The sequence below is a fragment of the Hylaeus volcanicus genome, chromosome 3, assembly GCF_026283585.1.
Source record: "Hylaeus volcanicus isolate JK05 chromosome 3, UHH_iyHylVolc1.0_haploid, whole genome shotgun sequence".
In the NCBI taxonomy this organism is placed as follows: domain Eukaryota; kingdom Metazoa; phylum Arthropoda; class Insecta; order Hymenoptera; family Colletidae; genus Hylaeus; species Hylaeus volcanicus.
In genome coordinates, this window is record NC_071978.1 from 1,728,121 (window position 1) to 1,745,962 (window position 17,842).

The 17,842-nt window shown below is 41.5% G+C and overlaps 1 protein-coding gene across 2 annotated transcripts in view; it reads left to right on the forward strand.

Moving 5' to 3' along the window:
• LOC128874324 (uncharacterized) overlaps window positions 1–17,842 on the forward strand; it is a 125,436-nt gene that overhangs the window by 73,169 nt on the left and 34,425 nt on the right. For both annotated transcript variants that reach the window (XM_054118960.1, XM_054118961.1), the window contains 2 exons: window positions 9,095–9,516; window positions 17,079–17,142. In XM_054118960.1, coding sequence (XP_053974935.1) covers window positions 9,095–9,516; window positions 17,079–17,142 — 486 coding nt within the window. The remainder of the gene's footprint in view (window positions 1–9,094; window positions 9,517–17,078; window positions 17,143–17,842) is intronic.

The window sequence follows — 17,842 nt, forward strand, 5'->3', positions numbered from 1 at the left end:
TTTGATACATTTACAGTTTATTCGTGCGACGTTTAGTCTCAGAGATAAAAATTGATAACTTGGAAGACCTTTTCCTTGAAATTCAATTTTTCCAACGAACTCGTAACTTTCCAATTTTTATTTTCGAGACTAAGAGTCCTATGAATAAACCGTACATATAAAAAGATCTGCACGCGCAATTGATAATGCTAAAAACCAACGCTAACCGTAGCCACGAGAATCCCCCGCAATTTTCTAAAAAGAACGAAAAGTACCGGGAGAACGTTCGGTCGTCATGCCCGATAGCAACGAGCAAACGGCAATAGGACAGCCGACGTTTCCCGGCGGATCGGTGCGGCTCCTCTTTGTTCGCGGCCGTTTCATTTTTCGAGTACGGTGGATAATTAATCTTGGGTGAGCATAAAAGGGTTTTCGGGTTCGGTCGCGAGAAAAAATGAGCGCAGCTCTGGCTTCGACCGTGGCCAGTTGTTCGCTGGCCCTTTTTTCTCTTCCCCCACCTAGGATCCGCGTTCACCCCCACTTCGGCCCGTGTCTTTCCGTCTTTATATTTCTCTGCCTGTTTCCCTTTCCCCTCTATCTTACCGTTCATCCGCTCGACATCGCCTCCCACACCGCGTGGCACCGCGGGATTCTAACCGCCATCTCGTGCCTCCCACCCCCGTCGACCTTTTTCTCTGCTTTTTTTCCAGAATTTGAGTCAATAAAAAATCGCCTGGAACAAAGGAACGAACGGCCGCCAATTTCTCACAGGATAATGTCCGGAGAGCCCCATCGTGGCCCCGGCGGAACGCTAATCACGGCCAGGCATCTTGACTTCTGTTAGGTGTTAAAAATGGGCCCCGCGGGGCCCTTTCGGTCTTTATCTCTCGCGCCACTCGCCTTCTTCTCCCGTCCCCTTCTCGCTCGCACTCCACGGTGCGGTTCTCCTTTTCCGACCGTCTCGCCGCGGTCAAATATTAAAATTTGGAAACGTTACACCCGGCTCGATGAATTCTCGTTTCGCAGGTCCCGGGCCTGCTCCGAAGCCCCGCTGAAAAATTACGCAGATGGCTCGTTAATTCGAGCGCGGACCCGGGGCCGCTCCCTGTGGCGATTTTTCGGCGGAGAGTCGCGAGAGATCGGGATCTCCGCGAACTTGAGAACCCGGTGTGTGTTCTGGCCTCGTCGATTTCCCGTGACGTTATCGCTTGGATTCCCGGAACCTTCGAAAAACACCGCGATCAATTCGAGTGCTCGCTAACCTCTTACTCCTTCTCAATTTTTTCATGCCCCTATTCGGAGATTGTTCTAGTACTTTACGAACACTTCGTCTATCTAAAAGATTTAATTTTTGGTTAACATCGCATAGTTTCTCGTCCAGAAATAAATCTAAGTTGTTTAATCAGTTTTAAGATTGAAAATCATTTTTTTTTTTTTTTCTGTAAGTTGCTCCATTCTCGAGGAAAACTATTAAAAATACTACGCATATACGAAAAAATCGTCTTCCACGCTTTCGACTCGTTTTTTTTTACCAAGTACCGTTCCGCATTTCTTCGCATCGGTACTTCCACTGCTGACTGAGTAACTCCATAAATAGAGACAAAAACAAATACATTGCAGGTACAATACATAATGTGAACTTTGTTCACGGTTCGTTCAGTGTATTTGAAAGGTGGACGAGGCACTCGTTCGATCATTTTCCCGTATCATCGACGTTTTTCTGTCCGTCGTCCTGCCCTCCAGGTGATTTTGTCCGACACGAAGGAGCTGGAACGAAGAACCGGCCGTGAGGCATTAATGACGCGAGTCGATTCGCCGCGGTCGATATATCGTCGTCGGCGATGACGAGCCGATGGAGAATCGACGATTTATTACGGAGATTCGTCCGAGGCCGACTTTTCCATCGCGATCCTCGCGGGAACCGCGTTCTTTGATGGATCGAGTCTTTTATCGCGCGACCTTGAACCCTCAACAGGTGTCGGTGCAGGCCACTCGAATCGATTTCCATTTTTCCGCCCCGCGAAATTATTGGAATATCCCCCTGGCTCGCTAACAAATGAACCGCCATTAAGTCCTGCGTTCAACAGACTTTTTCAACCTCGTGCTGAGCGTTTTATGCTAAGCGATGTATATTCCCCTTTTTCGTGCCCTAACCTCGATGAATTCGATGCTCTCGATGTTTAAAGTTCAGTTTCAACACTTTTTTTCGCTAAATGAAACTGGCAACTCTACTCGACTTTCTGAATGTTTGATGTATGCACTCCTTACAATTAACATCAAATGATTGTATACAGAGATCAATGTATACGAATATTACGATTTAGTATCTTACGTACTTTTACATCTTAAAAAACACAAGATTTTAATATTAACCGTTGTAGTGCCAAACAACAGTATATATCGTTTATGTACTTTCTTTTTCAAACCTTACACGATCGACTTGATTCGATATTCTTCCCTTAGATATAATTCTTTCGTTCGGTACTAAAAGGGTTAAGTTTTGCATTTTGAATACGAGTCACCTCGTCTTGTAACAATGTAAAACCAAATTTATTCTTAATCGAATTGATTACGCTATAGAGATTTTAAAAACAATAGAAACTTTGGAAATAACTTCTTACCATGATTAGAGAGTCAAACTTAATATTGTAATTATTTTTTTCAAGTGGTATTGTAACGTATCCGTTCTTTTTTTTTTTTTTTAATTTGCACGTGATTTTAATTCTAAAGATATACTTAAATTTTTTAGGAAAATCGAAATGATTAAAGATTGTTATAATTAAGCTATAATAGATATGCTAACATGGAATATATATATGCATAATGTACGTCAGATATATTTTACAAATTAACACTGAAACAATAACATATAATTTTCATTTACTGTATATACTCTGGCAACAGAATCTAGTTATAACAAACATTTGTAAGATCCATGAATAACATCGGTTTTCCTTGTTTGCACCGTTTTCGGTCAAAGAACTTGTTTCATTGATCGCGAACCAAGCGAAACCGAAGCATGAGTCAAGAAACGTGTTACACGCGAATCCTGACGCGATGGAAACTAGAGTGTATAAACAAGATCGTGCAAACAAATGGCGGACCGTGTGAATCGTAAATCGACGTGTCCCGTGGGAAACGTACGTGTCTCGTTTGTCGGTCGATCGCGAAATCCGTGTTTCGATTTCCACGTATGCGCGTTAGGCATGCGTAACGCGAGGAATACTATAAACGCTCGCGTGTTTCATTACACGACGATACGCACGAAATTCGATTCTAATGGGAAACAAGAAAGTCGAGACTCGACCACTCGTAATCCGACGTCCCCGACGCGATTCCTCGTAAAACGAAGTGGTCTGGCCCCGACAGAGACCGTTCTCGGACTTATCGCTAATTGCGATATTAACCGTCGCGGACACCGATCGTTTTTCGCGCGAGCCATCGAAACACGAGGATTTCGCGTGTTCCTGGAACACGAGATATAAAAGTCCACCTTCCATTTTATCCCCGATTCGTAAAGTCTTATCGACGCGCGACGTTCAGATTTCGTTCATATTCAAAATTAAGACGCGAACCTGCGGATTGGGATACGTACAATGTTGAGCTGACATAATCGTACCAGGTTCTTAAACTTCTGGTATTCGGAGTCGTCCTGTTGCAAAAACAGAAACCTCGTCGTTTCAATGTGTGTATCTTTGGACTCGTTTAATTTGTTATAATGACAGTAACTTTATATGACTCGTTAGAGATCGTGAGACATACGGTGGATGTAAAATGTATTCGTACATCGATTAATTTACCAAAAAACTTATGTGTGAAATTATAGTTTATTAACTTCTTTTTTCATAGTCAACGATGTTCTACATATTCTCGGAAATGTCTAGAATAAATAAATGTATTCCAAACAACAATTACTAGTTTAAATAATTTGCGAAATTCATAAGAAAATACAAAAAATCGACAGAAATATAGAAGCAATAATTATTCGCACGATTCTTATGATAAACCATTTACAGTAGAGTTTGCAACATAAACGCATCGGTTTATTGCTTCGTACGAATTAGAAAACATCAATTTTCCAGCAAAGACGTCTCATTCTCTCACGCCGATATGCAGCTTTCCGAAAAAACCGGGACACCCTTCTCTTCCGTGGTACTCGACGATGGGTTCCGGAACGATTACTCAAATTTCTCAACGAAAGGAGTGTCTCGTGTCTCGGTTTTCCATCGCCGTAGCGCGAGGAAGGGATGATCCGTTCCACCCCTCCACGGTTTTCCGTTCGACCCCTTCCGGAAGAGACTTGACGGTAGTGAGAAAAGAGGAAGAAAAAGGGGCTCAACCCCAAAAGGAGCCGGCAACCCCGGCGGGTCACGGGGTGAATACCGTTTTACCGACTATTAACTCACTTTTACCCTGTTTTCTTACCCCTGGCAACCCTCAGACTACGGCAGAGAAAGAGAGAAGGTTTCTTCGTCCTACCAAGGGACCAAGCTCCGCACCGTGTTTTTCTTCCCCTTTTTCGAGGTTTCTTGCGTAATCTTTCCTTTTCTCTACCCCCAGGGGTAGCTTCCCCTGCTTTTTATTTTATTTCTTTGGTTTTTTTCCCCATCACGGATTCCTTTTCCGGGTTACCGGCGGACGCGCGCGTGCAGGTAGCTGCAGCTACCTGCGAACTCGTGGAGGGACAAAAAAAAACGCGAGTTTTTGGGGGCCACGGTCGATTTAACCCCTGAGAAAAATCGCGCGACCCCATTCCGGGCTGCGTCAACGCACGAGGGTTAATCGATTTCTCGGGAGAAATTTGAAATCGGAGATTCCCTCTGTCTCGCTCTTTCTTGCTTTGCTCCAGTTTCGACTGGGCCGTTTAAAGGCTTAAGTATCTCGTAAAAATGGGCGCAAGATGCGACAGGCTGTGGGTTTTTTCCCAATTGTAACTTCTCGGGGTCGGATGTCACCGTCATGGTTCTTCGTTCCGCGCGCGTTCGAGATCAGCGTCTCGCGACAAAAGTACTATGAAATCGACGATTCTCTTGTGAAATCGTGGAAAATCGAATGGCTTTTTAACAGTACATTTGTTTTCTTTACGCTCCTAGGCAGGGAATAATATTAACACCCTCTTTACGGTAGCTAAAAGTAAATTAAGATTGTTAATGTTAGATAGGAATTAAGTTATTCAATCACTAATGAATTAGAAATTGTTACGTAAAAAAAAGGCATTTTAAAATTGTTTTTGATAGATTTTTGAATAATTCGAATAATTTTTGTTTCACATTCTGGTTCCAGAACCACTCTATAGAACATTCTACGTTATTCAAGATAGGTGATTCGCTCTTACTTACAGGAAAGGTGATCGACCGACATACACTTACGTGAGATTATCACTTGATAAACAGCAAAATATTTCAAAGATAGCTCATGACGAGCGGGTCATGAACAGTGTTCGATAAATGCATTTTATTCCTGGAAAGTCACTATCTAAACGTTAGTAAACTGATCACTTCTTCAAATTCTTAAGAGTGTTCATAATTCTTCATTTGATATTTACATATAATGAAACAAGAGTTATCAAAGTTATGCAATATGGCTCACAATAGAAATTAGAATCTAATTGTTAAATTAAATTATATTTCATAATCGAAATCAGATTCTAAATTACAGAATAAAATCTTGTTTCGCGATAAAAATTGCAATCAAATTATATTTTATTTCGTCTGAGTAAATATCACTAAATATCGCTAAACAGAGTTCATGCGCCTCATCTTTTTCCCAAATAAAACTTGTGCTCCTCTTTGATTTGTACAAACGTTGCACCGAGAAATAACAGACGTTTGGTTTGGTAAATTTCGTACGAGACGCGAATGCTTCTTCGCTAACGGCGCTAATTATTTTCCTGGCCGTTTCGATTTCACAAATCGCCCCCAACCCCCGAGTCGCGGCATTTCTTGCCGCGTTTTCTCTGTTCTTGATTTTTATCAATCGACCACGACTCGCGGCTGATGCAGGCCGATGTGGAGCAAAGACGAAAGGGAGAACGGTCGCAAGAGGAACAGAAACACAGGATCCCCGCGGCGCGGGATCCTCCTCGGGTCGGGCCTTAAAAATCGAGTCGATTTAAGGATCCGGCCCAGGATACAAGCATAACGCGAATGTGCATGCGATCCCTCAGGAATATCTCCCGTGGAATCCATTTAACGCTGAAACGTGTACGAAATCATTTCAAGTCACTCCTCTCGTGCTCCTCCGGATCCTTTTTCATCGCCTTCAGCTCCGAGTGAGCTCAAATATCCATGTCTGGACGCTTCATTTTAGTTATAAATGTTCCCCAATACGATTCGGATAAGACCGTGATTCGGTTTACTCGATTCGAGTTCCGATTCGATTCAGGCTCCTAAATTGTACCTTTTAAATTTCTTTGTCATTGCTGAATCTACGAATTAATTCCGCAATAAGAACTACGGAGAAAAAATAAGATTAATTATAAAGATTCTATATAAAATTAAATACGATTGCCATCATTTTATGTGCATTTCACGATATGTTTTATCAATTTATGTAGCTTATAAAAACGTAGCAATACAGTTTTATCCTACACATTTACGCTCATCGTAGAATATTTTGTATTTATACAATATAACAAAGCTATTATGAACACGATTGAACCGTTTATAGCCATAAATTACAAACTTAAAAACTAACCAAACGAAGAAACGCGCAAGTTTATAAGAAGCGAGTTCCTGCGAAGTTGTTCTTATTAAAATATATAACTGGTAATTTTCAAGGAGTTTAACTCGTTCCATTACATATACTCGCACTCTCGCCTCGTTCAATTAAACCACGAACCACTCAATCTGCTTTTCGAAATGGTCCTAAAAAAAGGAACATTTTCCCACAACGTCTGGCAGTCTCCTAAATTACCACGGAGGATAGTCATTTTTCATCGACGACGAGCAGCCGCGCGTATCCGTCTCGTTAAACGACGCTAGAGTCGGGCCTTGGATAAAAAAAGGAAAATCCCGAGAGCTTGTACAATGAACGAAGGGGGGATGGTAACTCTGCGGAGGGACTCATAGAAAGAACGAGGAGGTAGAAATGATGCCTAAGGGGTTGCGTAATTTCGATAGACGTCATCGATCCAGGCAGAGGGGGGTCCCAGGGAATCTCGTAGAGCAACCTGGCCTCTTCGAGCCCTTTCCCGTTTTCCAAATCTCCTTTCTTTTCTTTTCACGATCTCCTTCCCTCTTGTTCCTTCTGGTTTCCCTGTTTCGCGGCTACGAAATCGACTGGCCAGGTCGAAAGCTGCAGGTACAGGCCCGAAGATCGGGTTCTGATGTTCTCATGGGTCCTCGCGCGAATAAATCCAGATAGATCTACCTGAAACGCGGAGCCCAGCCACCGGTTGGGGGTTATTAAAAGCTGCCACGACTCCTTCTGCTAGTTTAAACCCTCGTCAGGATGCACCGTGTAAGCTTGTCTCCTTTCGAGAACGAAGGGGATGATTCTCCGTAGCGCTTTGGGAAAAATAGTCGAATCGACGATTGTCTCGTTCGAGTCCAAGATAAAGGAAACGAATTTACCGTGTCCTAGAAAGTTTATTTTAGGACGATTTCTGCGCTCCCCGCTGATTTTACGCATTTCTAAATTATCTATAACAAATTCTGCTTTCTTCGATCGCTAAATTTTGCTTGATCTCATTGTAACTGTGGGAGCACAACAAATGTGGAGATTATAATGTATCAGGTAGACTGAAAAGTAACGTCGTTTCTTTTACGTTAAACAAATTTTTAATAAATTTTAAATATCAAATAATAATAATTGATAAAAGTCAATGAGCTGACGAGTGATAAACAAGAATTTAAAATTGCAAAAACGACATTAATTTTCAACCCACCTAATATTTTCGCTTAAAATTTCTTAAGGGGTAAAATTAATTATTTGTATAGGCTTGATGGATACTTTAGTGACACGAAAACGTCAAGAAAAAGATATTCTTTTCTGACGATAAATAAGTAGACTGCGTATGTTTATGCATTTATGGCAAGTGGAGATATAGAAAAATTTGTATGAATGCACAGTAATGCAAAAACATATAAAATATTAACAATAACATACACGTTATATCGTTTAGAAGATTAGCCATACTTTTATTCATGTTCTAATTTTTGGTCTGTATCTGTGAAAATATGAATTTGTGTAAACATCCGCAGTCTGTAAACAAGGATCAATATAAATCTGAATGTTGTGTTTACTTCAACGAAATAACTCGTAATTTAAGAGGTGTTATGGCATCAGCCTGACCCGGAGCAGATGTACCTGCTCGCAGTCGATTGCGGCTTTTTCAGGATCGAGACGTCTCAATTTCACGATTCTAGCCCTCTACCAGCAAAAACTTCCCCTCAGTCAGGTTTTTTCGTTCGCGGAGTCGTCGCGTTTCCATTCGTTGCCTCGTCTCTCAGCTTTGGACCAATCCGGTGGCGCACTCCCCACTATTCTGACACTTTCCCAAATCTTGGAAAATCCGAGCCTCGGAGTCAGTCTTGTCGCGGTGTTCGTGCGGTAAGGAGGTCGAGCAGCTTCCCAAGCGCGATCAGGGTAGGTAGAGAGAGGGGTTAGCTTCCTGAGAAAAAAATGCACCAATCGATCGCGACTAACGCATTGACTAAACTAATACACGTACAAATTTCTATAAGACTGAAACTTTATTTCTATACAATTGCAAATTATATAATTTGACAAATGTAATATTATCACGGTTTAGAACTCACTTTTTTAGCGAAGTACTTGTTAGGTATAATATATTGATCTTTATAAAAAAAAAAAAGTCATTTTATCATCTGGGAAATTTCATGAATATCAAATTTGTAGAAAAATGAACTGTAGGTCATTTAACACACGACCGAGTTCGTCATTAACATTTACATTTAAAAATCTGTCTCTATGAGATCGATATCTCTATGAGTTGAAATAAATATGAAGCCGTATAATTTTCTAAAATAATAACATTTCATTTAAGGATGAATCTTCGCAATGGTCAATTACGTTGGGAGAAAAATGTCTTGATTCTATTATTTGTTTCAATTTCCGTGGACTGATCGAAACGAACAAATTTCCGTTACAGGGAAGGTCAAGGTCAAAGAAGAGAAGGATGCTTCATCGATGGCGCCAGGAAGCCCTCCGACGCCGCCGCACACCCCTCAAAGCCCACCACGGCACAATCCACCTCCCAGCAACCTGTCTCAATCATGTCAAACGTCGAACGCCAACTCGCCCTGCCTGCAGCAGCAGCAGCAGCAGCAAGACCAGCAGCACCACCAAGAACAGCAGCAGCAGCAGCAGCAGCAATCCCTTCACGCGATGGCGAGCTCTCCTTTGAGTCAGATCCTGGTGCAGAATCCAGCGTTGGCTCAGCTGTTGCAGCAGAATCCGGCGATTCTGACGCAGAACCCGCAGTTGGCGCAGTTGCTGCAGCAGAATCTTCAGGTTCAGATGGGCAGCGTCCTCTTCCAGAACGTCAGGAGGGAGGAACCAGAGGAGCCAAGGGTGAGTCACTCGAACAAATTAATTAGTGGAGGGTCCCTTTCATCCCCCGCGGAGCGTTTCGACCCTTCTCCCTCGCGATGGAAATCGACTGTTTCTCTTTTATTTTTACGTCGGTCCTCGGCTAACGGCACTGGGTACTTTAGGCTTTGTATGGAACTGGTGGGGGTTATACGGTGAGAGTAGAATTTTTGTATCGTTCGATTGGGGTGAACGATGTTAGAGGAATATGCGTTTTGTTGTAGATAGTTATATTCCGTATAGAATATGAAGTGTTTCGATAACTAGAAGAAAGTAATGTAACAGTTCCTTCGTTAGTTAAGCATTTTAATCCAAGTTTTGGTCACCTAATCCTCTTTAGGATAGAATTCTATAAACGACTTATACATAAATTGCAAATTATAAATTTAAATTTAACAGGAGTAGCAATAGTTAGGTTTTTTTTTATCTCGATTCTATATTCCTCGTAAAAAGAATTTAATCTTAGTTTTTTATACAATAATTATTGAAGTTAGTTATTGCTCGACGTTGCTTGGTTCGTATTTGACGATGTGAGAGGACCTTAAATCGTTTCTCGAAGACGTAGATCGATTATACTCGGGGCTCGTGGACACCGAGACCGTTGATGATGACGTGACACCGGATTGTCAACATGCCGCGAGCATCTGCTACAGCGGTTGGATTTCGTTCAACTTGTTTCCACTTTAACGAGCAACGCCGAGATCCACGGACGTTGCAGCGAGCCAATTCTATCAAAGTAATTATTCCAATTTATTAACGACTGACGCGAGAGAATACAGAGAAAGATCGTCGAGAACGAGATTTTCGTAATTCTGGAAACATTTGACAAATTTTTAGGCATGCAATAAACTTTTATCTTCGACAATAATTTTCTTAATTTAGATTAAAGCATATTTCCTTTTTTTTTAATATCGTAAAGACATCTTTCTTTTTTAAAATTAATTTATTAACTTGAATCCATTAAATCGTAAGAATAATACAGTTGATCTAAATGATAACGAAACTAAAGTGATAAAATTCAATTTGTGTATGTTCTCATCATTCTAAAATTATTTATATTGCAATCGGCATTAAGGCAAACTAAAATTAAACGATGAAAAATACATTTAACACGCGATTAGAAAATAGAGGAAAGAACATCGATGGTTTTGAACTTTGACATTTTCAATCATTAGACTTTTGTTAAATTAGTCACGGCCCACTTCTAGAATTTCGCAACACGGTTGTCTGATGTTAGAAACCGCGTCCATCGATGTTCGTTGTTCGGGTGAATTGAACCGCGTCCAAGAACAACATGTAATGCCGTATCATTGGTGACACGATGTACGCGTTGACGCAACGTGAAATCGTCACTGTCGTCGTCGAATTGTCGATACTTTCCTGTCTCGTTCAGCAGAAGTGGAATTTTTCGAGTAACACGTCACGCGTATATTAGTATCATTAGCTAATCTATTTAGTAAAGCATGTCTTACGTTAGAATTCTATAATTTATTTATTAAATTTCCATCTTCGTTTTAAAACTGTTTTGTGTAATTCTTAGTTAAATTGAACATTATCGATACTCTAGTTTATTTCTAGTTATCAGAATAACGAGTGCATAGATCGAATGATGTTATCGAAGGGTGTGTCAATGTATGGCGTGGAATGTTAGTTGTTCTTTTAGAAAGTTAATTCCTAGGTCTTACGTAATCTTCTTGAAAGCATAGAGACGAGGATGAACTGTATAAAGTCAGACAACCGAGTTCTTATTGTTAGAAATAGTCCCAAGATGTTAGGGTTTCATTTAGAACAATAATTGCACACTTTTTCCAAGAATATAATTTAACATAATATTTGTAAATCATTACATTTCAATTTTGTAAGTAAATAAAGGTTGACTTTGTCGATTAAAAAGTGCTTAAAGGAAATAAAAATAATATGTGAATATTATGTATATTATAATAATCAAACAGTGCTATGAATACAGCTTATTATAAAGAAAAGAAAGCTGAAAAGATAACTAAAATAATTTTAAACCTGTACAATAATTAAATAATTAAATAATTTTGAAGAATCGTAAAAAGAATTTTTAAATAAAAATCAAATTGTATAATAACAAAGTTTATTCACATCAAATCATAATGTTTTATTTTGAATGTTTGTCGCCATAAAATTGTTAATTAGAATTCATCGTACTTCACATTATCGTTTACAGTATATAGTAGACATAAATGACAGGAGTGATGTATCGTTATAGTGGTTATACTGTTCTGAACATGTTTTAAATAATCAATAAATGTGCATCGTATATTTGCGTACTATATTAAATACAATATTAGCATAATACACACATCGGTCTGGTACTCATCGTTCGATATAAAAACAAAACATAAGGGACAAGATCTTACTTTGATCGTTTAATTACTTCGAGCTTCGAGATACTTCTTAAATTGAAAAGTCTGAAGCTTAAAAACAAAGTGTCAACGTTGAACTAATCGATCTGCGTGACGCCCTGATAATTACCCACCTTTATGCTCTGGACAACCTGCGCACCTGCGCTTGTCTTCGAAAGAGAATTCTTCCTTGTCGCGGTAAGCAATGCTGGCGTTAGCCTCGTTCGAGGAGTCGATTATCGTAATTAAATGCGGTTGACACGTGACAAATTCGATGCAACACTGCGCTGGGGTTAATACGCGTTCACGGTGTCGAAGAAGGGTTAACGGAGAGACTAATTGAAATTTACGTGAACCCGAAATCCGTGACAGAAGGCGTAACTGTCAGCCATCGAACGTCGTTCAATTTTCATTCGACGATTCTCAATCTCAATAAACGTCATCTTTATTGCTAACCAATTCTCTTCGAACGGCGTTAAACATTAATCTTAAGAAATATTCACATCACGTTGCGTCTCAAGCATGTTGAAATAAGAAACACGTTTCAACTTCATAATTCACTAAACGTCCAGTTTATCGAAACAATCAGAAGCTCAAAGTAGCTTTCTCGTGTCGCGGGCAATCTCGTCGGCGATTCCATCGATTTTACATCGAGGTTCAAGAATACCTCGAATAATCGATTCTCGATTGTTGCAAGCAGCAACGCGATAAGATAAACCCCGAAGGTGTCCAAATTTTACAGAGAGGGGAAACTTTATTGCTCGCCACCGATCATTTCTCTCGCGACTGTTTTATCGCGACGCGAATCGAGGGGAAAGGAATCATTGTTCTCGATTATTTTATGAGAACCGCGTCTGAACGAATTAAGGTCGAGAATCGACTCTTTCGACGACGGAGATTACGCCAATGTGTATCGCGACGGATTATTGTGGACCGTGGTTCCAGGAACCCTTGAATTATTCTAACGCTGCTGCGATGCACGATTCCCAGTGGAACGCGAGCCTCTTCACGGATTGTCGACGACTCGTCATCGAGTCATCAAAACGTACCGATGATTCAACAACCGCCTTCGTTGCATTCGACGGTTCTTAATATAATATTTCTTAATATAATATCCTCGATTCTTCGGTTATGAAGTGTACTATACCACGGAATTTGTTCAAGATGAAACTGGTTACAAGGAATGATGTTTTATTTATAATATCTCACACAATGATACATGTATCACCCTTCCCCCTCAATAATATCAAAGCCATAAACTGTCCGTTTCAAATTTCTCTGTGAGTCCTGTTATGTTCATCCGATCCAGATAAAACTTTGTTTAGTTGTTCTTTATGTTCTGATGGAAAGAATATGGTGCTCATTTTGAGAAAATATTATAAACTAATAGTATAATTACTTAATCGGACATGGCATTCCATTGGCACTGGGTAACGCCACCGAATCTTGTTTGTTTGTTTTTATTTTAAGTGCATGTGTCTTCTATCCCCCGTTTCGCACTACTATACGTACGTAATAATTTTAACATTGGTTGTCTTATTGTCTACGCTCAAGATTCTGTATTCAAATGCAACGATGACGGTCCAAAAAGGATATGTTAGCCAAAGAGTGGACACTCGGAACATCGTCACCTGACACTGAGGTAGACGGATTGATACGTTTAATTACTTAGGGCAATTGACGGGAAACCGTGGATCATCCGCTAGACGGGATTCGACGGAATTTTGTCGTTGCGCGCGGTCTCTCGTAGCTAAATATGCATGTGTGTACGTACGGTCGAAGAAGAAGAGACACGAAATGGGCCCAGGAGGCTCGCTCGATGTATCGCCACGCTGGAATCCCATACGGGGAGAATTGAAATTATTCCCTCGATTTTTGTCGTGTCGTTTACATTATTTTCGCCTTTGAATATTAATGGGCATATGCTCTCCGGCGTTATGGCACAAGAAGTAACAACGGCGTATAATACTCGACTCTTAACGTTATTCTATTGTTTGCAAATCAGCTCTATTGTTTTCTCATATACCTCTATACTCTCCCGGTTCCCTCTTTGCCCTCCCTCCTCCCCTTCGCATCTCCTACCTTCTCCTTCGCGTCTCTCTCTCTCTCTCTCTCTCTCTCTCTCTCTCTCTCTCTCTCTCTCGCGTCCCGGACGATCTTCTTTTACCCTCTCCTTACTTCTCTTGGGCCGTTCTTCGCTCTTCCTTTTCGATCTTCCTCTTCTTCTTCTGCCAAGTCGTCGCGGTCGTTGTTGTCCTCTTAGGCAACGTGCGCACACAACCACCCTACGGTATTTTCTATTTATTTCTATGATCGTCGCTTCCTTCCTTCGAGTCGCTTCTTCCTCGCCCGCTTGTTCCACGGATTGTTTTTCTTTTGCCGAGTTTCGCTGGGAAGTCTTCGAGACCCGCTCTCGGACTACTCTGCAATCGAAATCTGCTCCGCCGGCCACGGACCGCGAGAGATATTGACTTTCCGATGTCTGGAAACGAGACCGAAGTTCGCGGTGTTTGTTTTCTTCCGGGGTATACGCTGGTTCTTGGGTGTTAACTCGACTTTCGCGAGTACGCGGCGTTCCGAGAATCGTGCAGATAAATCCCCTAGATGCCCAACGCGCCGACAACTGGAATCCATTTTGTATCCAGCTTGGCCGCTCGCAAGAAGAATTTCTGGTCCAGGCTGCTAGAACACGAACTGGTTTTGAGAACTTTTGCGGAAAACTGTGAAACAGACGGTTGGACAGGGCTTGAGCGTTTTATTTCTTTTCGTGACAAAACGCGCCTCTTGAAAATGACTCTTTCAAAAATGTGATTTAACGTTGCGACGTCTAAGTGCTGAACCGTTGATGTGGAACTAAGAATCCAATACTTTTTTTTGAAATGCATACGATTTCTGAAAGATAGACAAACCTTTAAAAGCTTTTCCTTTTACTTATTTAAGATTGGAATTTTTCGTGTCAACTACTGGTGCTCTTATCCTAAGCAAGAGGTGGTACAGTTTTTGATCCCCTCAAACCCACATAGAACAATTACTTTTGTCAAGCTGAGAACGATTTTCGATCCGTGATTCTTTGGAGGTCCGATCGCGACGTACGATTTCCCGCGGAAACTGCTGAAACATTCTTTCCGGCGCATTGCCATGCGATCCGCACAGGCGATCCGTAATATTGGGCATCGAAGGTCGACGATAATTATGAGCACGGAATATAAATGGTCGATCGGTGGCCGCCGGATCGATGGAACGCGATTGGTCGCGCACGTGAGACGCGTTCGATCCCGAGCAGAAGAAGAAAATCGACGCGACGCGTTCGCCAGAAAATGGAAATTCCCGTAGACGGGTGACGCGCCGCTCCAAGTTGTAAAAACGTAATCGAATAACAAATTTTCGACCTCTTCGTAGATTTACGAGATTCGAGTTGTAGTTTGTAATTACAGGCCAACTTTTTATATGTATGCCGATGTTCGTGCTGTTGCATTGCTTTACACATGCGCGATAATGTCGCGTATTAGTAATGTAATGTAATGACGACAATAATAATAGTAATTAGTGAAGGTTGAGCCACAAAAACAATGCAGATTTTGGTACAGATATCACAGGATATCTATTAGCTTGTATTCCAAGTCCTTTCACGTTTTATCGTAAAAATATTAAATACTGCCAATTTTATATAAAACTTACCTAATCGATGATAAACGTGCCATTTTGTTGTTATCTTTTTAAAACAATAATACGATCCTCGATTGCGTTTTTACGAGTTAGGACCACTGTGCGACGGACGCTATGTAGCAATTATTGCTTCATAAATTCAGCGACGTCTCGGATCGGCATCGCGGATAGGGCTTCGGAAATCGTACAGGATTCGAATAATTTGTACCACGGTAGGGCTTCTGGCAACTGGAGTCCGCTCGCAACCGTTCCTTAGCTTCTGGGCTTTTTCGTTTCTTCATTACTTTAACTTACACCATCCCTTTAACAAGAATCCCTACGTTTCCAGGGCGAACAGCTATGGTGTTGCAGAACAGCAGTTTAGAATTTCTGTACATAGCCTTCGGTTTCGTGAATAATTTTTACCAAAATGGATAATAATCAGAATGAAATGTTAAACAAAAAGGTTTTACTCTGTATTTTTTATTTGAGGTGTACACAAATAGTTGTACGTTAGCGACGGACGTTAATCATTGAAGTTTTAAAGTAACGATTATTAGGTAATAAATCTATATTATACTTCACAGAGTCAAGAATTGCTATACGTTGCTTTCATTCATTATTTATCACTCGAATAAAACGTTGCCCGCCTCTAAGGTAATAAATAACGCGAATTTAAAAATGCTTTTTGCAAAAGGCATCCTGTGATTTCACGAATGCTTTGACACGCATATGCTGTGTGCATCACGCCTGCAGTAGCGAGGTCGTTGACCCAAGGAATCGAGACGGTATTTCGATTCCTGGACGTTTTCGGGGAACAGGAAGCCGTTTCCGTTTCACGTAAAGTCCCCAAGAGGATGTCGTAACGATAAAGGCATAGCTTCTATCGCCGCGAAAATTCGACGGCCGAGTAAAGGTTAACGCCTGTCGCTACCAGCAACAGGAAATTGAATTTTTGAATCGCATTCGCTATTCTAAAAAATTACCACCTATTTCGATACTTATTTAGTATAAAATTGTTAAGATTCTTGTAAAAGAAATCTCCCATTTTAATCTTCCGAAATAATTACGAGTTACCTAACCTTCCGATGAGTTTTTAATACATTTTCTTCGGAGTAAAGGGACCTTTAAATTCTAAAAGAAAGTCCGATAAAATAGCATAGATTAAATTATTTAAACGGACACGTAATTTTGAGAGAACCCTTATTTATCATTAATAAAAAAAAAAGACCTTTACGCGACGTAGACGCAGCTTCAGGTGGCTCAGTTCGTATACAAAGTCTGAAACGTCGTATTTACCTAGCAAAAAAATTGTGGGCGCCAAAGGGAGCCACGATTTTTCTAAAAGGTCGACACGAGGCCCGGATAATTTGGAGCCATTCAACTTTTCAGCGACACGTGTCGCGGACCTTATAGAAGGCGTACTCCGTCCCCTTGGTTGCGTGGGCGGCCCCCTTTCGTGTCCCCATCGCGAGCACGGCCCTGAGCATGCTGGTGCATTGTACATCGTAATGTATTTTCTTTTAGGTACCGCCGACAATAGCGAGCCTGGCGGCGATGAAGGTGGAGGCAGCTGACCCGAAGGTTTCCGGTGAGTTACTATTTCCTCCTCCTTACGGAATTATCGGGATCGTAATTAGATTCAAATCGAGTCCCCGGCGTTCGACGACCCTGCGCGCCGCGCCGCGCCGCGACGCAGCCGGGAAGGGAGGGACGAAAAACAAAGAATAATAAAAGAAAAGTGCCCGAGGGGTGGGAGCGTGGGTCGCGGGGACGACGCCGACGCGACGCGTCCAAATCGACGACGATCTGGCCGAACCAGTCGATTCGCCCTCGCCCTTTTAATTGTCACGCTTGGAAACCTGTTATCGCGCCGGAGACAAAGATCTTTCGTTAAATTGGTCCGTGATACGTCGAGCCTCGACGTTGACACGTTCGAGATACTTTGCTTTTCTAGAGAGAAAACGTGTCATCGCGTGGCGCACTTCCGTTTGTTTTCGAAATGTCGGATGTAAGCTGAGTTATTTGGGTGGCCGGTCGGGTTAGCTGCCGGGGACACCCCTTTATCGGAAAACGGGATTCTAACCTGACCGTGGGATGGGGTTGTTCAACAGGTGGTCCGAATTTCCTCGTTCCGAAACAGGAGGTCTAACCAAAGGGAAACCGTCATCGAAATTCACAGGATTTCATGCGCAGCAGTAGTTTCGCGTCAGTATCCAGTTCGGCTATATACAATAACAATTTAGTCACCAATCAATTTCATCAGTAGCTTAGCACGAACGCGCAGGAAC